The sequence below is a fragment of the Herpailurus yagouaroundi genome, unplaced genomic scaffold (assembly GCF_014898765.1).
Source record: "Herpailurus yagouaroundi ecotype Mexico unplaced genomic scaffold, PumYag 251, whole genome shotgun sequence".
In the NCBI taxonomy this organism is placed as follows: Eukaryota; Metazoa; Chordata; class Mammalia; order Carnivora; family Felidae; genus Herpailurus; species Herpailurus yagouaroundi.
In genome coordinates this window covers 1,237,594-1,245,835 of record NW_024412468.1, presented here as the reverse complement: position 1 = coordinate 1,245,835, position 8,242 = coordinate 1,237,594, and the positions used below count along the sequence as shown (strand labels likewise).

Here is an 8,242-nt window from a genome sequence, read left to right as displayed (position 1 = left end):
TCTCGTCCTCCTCGGTGAACACAAGCCAGGGTCCCCCAGTTTGTCGCAGGCCTGGACCGGGTGCTCATCGTGGGGCAGCTGGGCTCCCAGGTGTGGCTGCTGGAGTGCCTGCCCACTCGGAGTCTCAGGACCCATCGCTTGGATTGAGTCCGAGCCACCCCCCACCCCCCTCACTCAGCGCATGACCTGTACAAGTTCTCTTCTTCGGATCTGATCTCCTCTGCAAAATGCAGGACATGGCAGCATCCCGAGGCCGTGCGAGGATGGCCGGACACAACAGATGTACAGCAGGTACGTGTGGGACGTCGTACGTACTCAACACACTGAGTACTCATCATCATCACTGTTGCTTTCTTTGTCCTTCCCATGGAAAATCCAGCTTGCGGCCTGGGGATTTTCTAATACACTGACGCCCAAACCCCATCTCCCAGAAGCTGCTCCAGGACCCCACACGGGCCCTGCTTGCTGACCACACGCCCAGCCACGCTCTCCTCACGTCCAGAGAGGCTCTGGGATCCCCGGCCCCAAGATAACTACCATGAATCCAACAACACCCCTGCATAAATTAACCCGGCCCCAGCATCTGCCACACCTAGGAAATGGAAACCCACAGGTAACTGCTGTTCTCGAACTTCAGGATCAAGCTTCCCTTCCTTCCCCTAGACCAGACAGCTTGGCAAGAGTAAATCTCTGACCAAAAAACCCCAAGAACAGAGAAGAGCACGTTGCAATTGTTTTTCTGTTGCGGGACACCGCCACCCCACCGTGGAGTCCCACATCGCGTTGTGGCATTGCACAAGTCTCCGAGCATCACTAACCCGTGTTGCTTCATGTTGCTGATGGGGCAATTGTTCAAAACACAGCTTTTATAAGAGACCAGAAGAGGACCGTGAGGGACGTCTGATCCGCTGAACTCGAGGGTACCCAGGAGGGGAGGGCCCTGCCCCGAGGGCCAGCGCAAGGCCAGGATGGCGGTGCTTGCGGGGAAGGCCATGTTCAGGCTGACGATGCTTCTGCCTCTGCTCTCATTCCTCCTGCACCTCTCCGGGGCCTTTCCGGTACGTTGGGAATCCCCGGAAGAGGAGACCACGCAAGTCGTTCAGGTAAGTTGACAATCCAGCAGGCGCGTGGTTGATGTGCCGCTTATTAGGAAATCGTGTGGGTTGTTTCTTCTTTCGAGTTAAATCAGCCCGAATGGAATTGTGCGGTTGCTTTGTTTGAGCTTGAACGTCTCGTGTCAGGGCTTCGGAGGGCCCCAGGCAGGGGCTCTTCGATCCCAGGAAAAATATCGCTGTTGGGCTCCCTCCGGCTGGGGAGCCGTTGAGCAGGAACGGTTTTAATTGCAAGACTAAATGATTTTCTTTCTCGCAAACCTAAGATTCCCCCGTTCGCTTACATGCAGCCCAGTGACTCCATGTCCGGTGTTGTCTGTATGGACTTGTCTTCGCAGCCAAAAATCTCAGGGGGACTAGAGAGCGTGAGGACAGGAAATCAGAAGGAACTAGAAAGCAATGCGTAGTGCAGTGAGATTTCCTACTCCAGATTCTGAGGCTGTCTACGAACTATTCCGGGCACCATCGAAGCCAAACCTATAGCTTTTCTCCTCATCCCATAGTACAAGAGTCAGGCCACATTTTGAAGAAGCACCGGGAACGCTGTCACCGATTTGTCACGTGCAGTTTTCTTAGCATTGCAGTTGTAGAAAAGCATTCTTTCTTTTGCTTTTTCCCTTTGCTTTGTTCTTGAATATATCTTGCAGTGAGAATACTAAGCCCCAGGCTAATAGCTAGAGCTCACAGAGTGCTTACTCTGCACAAGACACCCCACTAAACGTTTCCCCAACACTGTCTCATGTCGACCTCACTGCAGCCCTGCAAGGGGGGATTATTGTTCCCACTGTGGACACTAAAGTGAGTCTTGAATCACTTCTGTGATGTGCCCCAAAACTCAGTTAATCTAAGGCAGAGCTAGTATTCGAACCCCAGCCTCTGTGAATCCCCCTTTCCCCATTTCTGTGCTCTGTCGTGTGCCCCTGGCCCCTTCCAGAGGATCTGCGGTGGATAAGAGGCTAATGCCGATGATGGTGCCGTTGCCCCAAACCTATCCGGAGCTCTCGTGAAACTGTTCGTTCTCACTTAAGAAGCATCCAGAAGGTCTGGGACTTGAATGGGTGTCTCGGCAATTTCCCTCCACGCACGCACTTGCGTGTCTTAGCGACAGGGACTAAACCTTCTCTAGAGGAGCAAAAAGATACGTAAGAGAGACTCTGCATTGATGCAACTGATACCTTAAAACATCAACAAATGCGGGGGCACCTGAGCGGCTCGGTCGGTAAACGTCCGATTTCAGCTCAGGTCACGATCTCACGGTTCATTAGATGGAGCCCCACGTCCCACTCTGCGCTCACAGTGTCAGCAGCGTCTCATTGGGATTCTCTCCCCCTCTCTCTCCGCCCGTCCCTCCTTCTGTCAAAATAAATGAACTTAAAACACTTCAAGAAATCAGGAAGGCCTAGCCAGTCTCCTGACTGCATACAAGCATCTTGCACGCGGCCTTGGACCTCAACCCTTATGGAATACCTGTTTTTATGTTTTTTAATTTTTTTTAACATTTATTTATTTTTGAGACAGAGAGAGACAGAGCATGAACGGGGGAGGATCAGAGAGAGAGGGAGACACAGAATCTGAAACAGGCTCCAGGCTCTGAGCTGTCAGCACAGAGCCCAACGGGGGGCTCGAACTCATGGACCGCGAGATCATGACCTGAGCCGAAGCCGGCCGCTCAACCGACTGAGCCACCCAGGCGCCCCATACCTGTTTTTATGTATAAACATTCCCGGGAGCGCCGAATGGAGGGGCCGTGCTGACCAAGGGACGGCGTTCTCTCAACACCGGGCTGCGACTCTGTGTTTGCTCCCGTGACTACCAGCTTGTTAGACGGTTGGGAGTGACTTAGGAAGGACGCCGGGAAGCCTGGAGCACCGACGGAGGTGACTGAGCGAGTCCCCTCACGTGTGTGTCTCGGCCCAGAATTACCTGGAGAGGTTCTACCAGCTGCCGCGGGGCAGATACCGGTCCGGACGGAGCAACGGCACCAGTGTGGTTGTGGACAAGCTCAGAGAGATGCAGCGATTCTTCGGCTTGAACGAGACGGGGAAGCCAGATGAGCAAACGCTGGAGATGATGCAGAAGCCGCGCTGCGGGGTGCCTGACAACGGGGACTTCATGGTGACCCCGGGAAACCCCAGGTGGAAACATACGAACCTGACCTACAGGTGAGATTCCTGAGCTTCGGGACGCGTTAGGGGTGTTCGCGAGCGTGTGTGACGCACCAGGCGCTGCTCCAGGACACGGGGCCCACGGGACCCCGTGTCCCCACCCCGGGGAGACCAGAGTCTAGTGAGTGAGGCCGGGGGGGGAAAGAGCAAAGACCCCACAGGCTCTCCTCACCCCAAAGCCTGGAGTTTTCGTGCTCCTCCTCCAAGTCTAAGGGACGATGGCCACATCAGACTGTCCCTCTGCGAGCCCCCTTCAGGCCCCGACAAAGGCTTAGTCATTACTCCCCGCGTATCCCGATGAGAACGATCTCCATCAAATACCACGATCTGCCGAGTCCTGAGTGGAAGGCCCTACATGTATTGAATCCCCCAACAGCCCTCTGAGAGGGGAGCTATGTTATGATCCTCCTCTTAGGAACAAAGACACCGAGTTTGAAGATACGGAGGGACTTGTCCGCAGCCCCGAGCCCTCATTAGACCCTGTCCAGGGGCAGCGCATCATGTCACTGACCCCCAGGTGGATGAGCTCAGTGTGGTGACACCCCGTGTGCTCATTTTGAAGGATCCTGAAGTACACCACGCAGTTGTCCCAGGCCAAGGTGGAAACTGTCATTAGCACAGCCTTTCAAATATGGGCTAACGCATCGTCCTTGACCTTCACCAAGATCTCGCAGGGAGAAGCGGACATCAATATCGCTTTTTACGAAGGAGGTAGGCCCTCCGCCCTCGAGCTCAGTTTTACTTTCCCGAGCTAACCTGAGACTCGGCAAAGACCTGATACGGGTTGTTCTATTTCAGATCATGGTGACAATTCTCCATTTGATGGACCCAATGGAATCCTCGCTCATGCCTTCCAGCCAGGCCCAGGTATTGGGGGAGACGCTCACTTCGATGAACAAGAAACATGGACCACAAATTATGAAAGTAAGTTAACCAAGGGCATGTCCACATGCAGCTTCTGAGTGAACTTTGTCATGTTAGCAGCACCACGTAGATACATACACACATCCAAGGGGTTTTAACATTTCAAACCCACACAAATGGACCTTTTTAAAATTTCCCTACCCCATATTAGGTCAATTTAGGTTTTTGAAAAGCCTAAGGCTAAGTACTGACCTTGTTTCCTAGGATAGAAATCAAAAGGCTACAGACGACGGGTAAATCCAGCCAGTCCTGTTTGTATAAAGTTTCATTGAAACAAGGCCCCCTTGTTTATGTACCATCTATGGCTGTTTCCATGGCACAACAGCAGAGTTGAGTACCTCCTACAGAAGTACTCGCAGAAATCACAAAGCCTAAAATATTTACTATCTAAACCTTTACAGAAAAAGTTTGCTGACCACTGCTTTAGGGGATATCTTTCTTTTCATAATCTGAAATTTAATGATGTTTGGAAAAGGTCCCTATTTTTGGAAATCCAGAAACAGTTGGGTTCATTTAGAAACCTATCCCACTTGGAAATGAGCCGCCATCTTTCTTGTCAAGTTATGTCATCTTTGTGGAGCTCTTCTTCAGTGGTGTGTTCCTGGGGACAAACTAAACCTTTCAGGAGAAGACTCATGATAAGAGTCATATCACCTGAAGGGAAGGATTGAGAATAAGGACAGGTGTATCTGGACCATGTGGTACTTCACAAGGCCACAAGTAACAATACGCCACAGAACACATTCGAGAAAGTAGGAAAGGAACCTTTTATCCTTGCTTGGGACCTGTTCTTCCCACCATTTTCTCAAAGAACCAAGTTTCTCCCACCAAGTTCTCAAAGAACTTATTCTACCCAAGTCCCTGTGCTAGGAGCTGCCTATACCCTAAGACAGATAACACTCTCCGCTACTTAGAATTCCTAGAGCCCTCCTCACCGATCCACGTGGTCATTCCCTCTTACCTGAACTAAATGACACAGGTTCCCACCTGGACTCTTTACCTCAAGTCTCTGCTCCCTCTAATTTTTCCTAGCACGATAGCAAAATTTATATTTGGAAAGCCTATCTTGGATTACATTACTCTCCTACTTAACCTTGCAGTGTTTACATTTTCTGCAACAAATAATATCCAAATACCTTTCCTTGGCATTGAAGCTCTCAGTAGTTTTACACCCTCATCTTTCATGGCTGTCTTCCTGTGTCGCATGCTGCAGCCACCTTGTGCATTCACCGTTCGCACATGACAGCACCTGCTTTCCAACCTCCCTACATTTGCTCACATTGTGCCCCAAGCCCCCCCCCTTTCAAAATCTCTTTCTGTGCTATGTCACATGCCACCCCTCTGTTGTCTTGCAGCTGGAAACGAGGACATTCTCCTCAGAATCCCGACAGTCTTCGTGTCTCTTTCTCTAGCTGCTCTCCTCACTGTTTGGTGCTATCCAAGTTGTTGGCATTCATCTCTCCTTCTAGACTGTGCATCATGACAAATCCCCCACGTTTGCTTGCCATTCAAGGCCCAACACTCAGAGATGTTTTTGGAGATGCATTCATGATTGCAAAAATACCAGGACGTGATGGTCAAGACAAAAATGTCTTGGCGCATGGGTAGAATTAGTGTAGGCTAATTGTCAATAGGAAGTTGAACGTTGTAGTTGGAGAATGGGGCTTGCCCTTGTACCTGGATTTGACCCCAGCTCTACCACTTACTATTGCAAGACCCGTAAGGAGATACCTGAAATCTGTGGGATTCATTTCCTTTACTGTAAAAACATTTCTAACAATACTTCATACAAATGTTGCAAGGACTAAATAGTATTATACTTCCTAGTATATGGAAAGTACTCTACAACCCTAGTTACTAATGTATAAGAGATAGGTGTGTAACAAAATGCTCAGCCTGTCTGTGAGATGGCCAGACTGAGAGATTCACATCACGAGTCAAATCCTCATGTGTCTGCTGGGCAAGTGAGGAGGTCTTGGACTCGGCCAAGGAACTTGGGTACTAATTGCCAGGAGCGTGAACCTTGGAAGTTTGGGTTCCCAACTGGCAAAGTCATTGTGCTCCTGGAAGTTAGAGATGGGGGAAGGAGCAGTGTTTGTCTGTTTCTGGAGGGGAATCCTTGAAGCTGCTTCAAGAATTCAGAATCTGGGAAGAGCTGGTGCCCGCTGAGACTCTACTGAAGCTGAGGGCTTGGGAGGCTGGAGAGGGCTGCTGAGCATCAAGAGACCATGGTGGCAGCCTCAGGTCCACACTCATGGAGTACCGGAATCAGAATGAAGGCAGCTTTTCTTGGTCCTAAGGTTTGATGCGAAGCTCACTTAATCTGAACGTGTAACTCCTACCTTGACTGATTCCAATCTCCATTTCTTCAGAAGCCTGCAGGAAAAATGCAAAAGAAGGCTTGGGCAGTGCTGTTTCTCCAGGAGCTTTTGGCTTGGAAGCTGCATTCCTTGAGATCAGAATTTCCTCCACCCTTGGATCCACTTGGAGCCATTCACCACATGTGCTTGCATTGCAGATTATAATTTGTTTCTTGTTGCTGCCCATGAATTTGGCCATTCCTTGGGGCTCTCTCACTCCACTGACCCGGTTGCCTTGATGTATCCCATCTATGCTTTCCGTGAACCCAGCACCTACACCCTCCCTCAAGATGACATCAACGGCATTCAGGCCATCTATGGTAAGGTTATCGGAAGAACACTGTGGTACACGGTGAGGTGTGGCACATCAAGGATGTTCTTCCCGGTCTTGTCTGTGGTGGTGGAAGTTGGAGGGCCCCTGGGGTCTGTCGGGAAGAAGGTACCGGACATATTTGGTGGATGTGCGCCATAAGCTAACGCCAGGCAGGGACACCACTGAATTAGAAGTGCGCGTGGCAACAACAGAGATGGGTCTTCAAAACTTTGTGCTTCGTGGAAAAAAAAAAACAGAATGATGCATATCACACAGTGTTTAAATTACACAGTATATGATTCCACATACATTAAAGTGCATATAGGCAAAGAAGGCATTTCAAGAAACATGCCAGCAAGCAGATACATATTGCCCATAATAAAAGTGTTGTCTGTGGAAAACAGAATGGGAATAGCAGTGGAGGATGCAGAGAAAGAAACATCTTTTAAGGACATGGCTGATGCTCTCAGGGAGGGACATAGACAAGCCCAGATCTTACACATCTCCTCCTGCTGCCTTCCTGGTCTCTAGAGGCTGTAAGAACGAGAAACCCGTGAGATGGTAGGAGGGTCTGTAAACCAGTGTGGAGCAGAGTTGGGGACAGCAGCACAGAACCAGGCACACCAGGAACCCTAGCTCGGGAACCTTCTCATGATGATAGAATTTTCCAGAAGGACGAGACCTGCTCTATCCTCCCCAACTCCTTTCCCCAAAAAACACCTCCTTCCTTTTCCCATCAGTGTTTTAAATTCTCTCAGCTACTAGCATAGCCCTTCATTCTACAATGAAAAAACACATGAAAACACAAATACCCATAGGAAAAAAATACTGCTAAAATATGACTTAGGTTTATGCTACAGGTTCAAGGACCAATACCAGTTCCCTTCCTGAAGGTGGGTTTGGCGGGGAAGCAAGAAATGGATCCTGGGTGACAAAAATGTGGAAAGAACCAAGAAGGGGGAAAGGATGGGATTCGGATTTTAAAGTGGAGGGCGGGGAGGGGGAGACATAGAATTCAAACTGTCTTACTTCACAACTTGACCTGGACCTTTCTCTCTAAAAATCACCATGGTTGTTTAAAATAATGATAATAACTTTAAGAGGGCCAAATGTACATTCCCTTCATTGCCTTGTGAGATAGTCTGGTAGGGTTTCTCTTCATGCGGAAACCCTTCCCCTTCTGAGAAGCAATGGGGGTACTCCAAGAGTCACACTGGATTGGACTTTAAAAAGCTGCTTCTCTTTCTCCTCCTCCTCCTCCTCCTCCTCCTCCTTCTCCTTCTCCTCCTCCCCCTCCTCCTCCTCCTTCTCCTTCTCTGTCTTCTCCTTCCCCTCCTCCTCCTCCTTCTCCTCCTCCTCCTCCTCCTC

The 8,242-nt window shown here is 49.9% G+C and overlaps 1 protein-coding gene across 1 annotated transcript in view; it reads left to right on the top strand.

Moving 5' to 3' along the window:
- The first annotated feature begins 823 nt into the window (after positions 1-823).
- The window catches only part of MMP8 (matrix metallopeptidase 8), a 17,305-nt gene continuing 9,886 nt past the window's right edge, over positions 824-8,242 (top strand). The window contains exons 1-5 of the mRNA XM_040460783.1: positions 824-1,103; positions 3,030-3,274; positions 3,840-3,988; positions 4,076-4,201; positions 6,720-6,881. Of these exons, the coding sequence (XP_040316717.1) occupies positions 969-1,103; positions 3,030-3,274; positions 3,840-3,988; positions 4,076-4,201; positions 6,720-6,881 (817 nt within the window). The 5' untranslated portion in view covers positions 824-968. The remainder of the gene's footprint in view (positions 1,104-3,029; positions 3,275-3,839; positions 3,989-4,075; positions 4,202-6,719; positions 6,882-8,242) is intronic.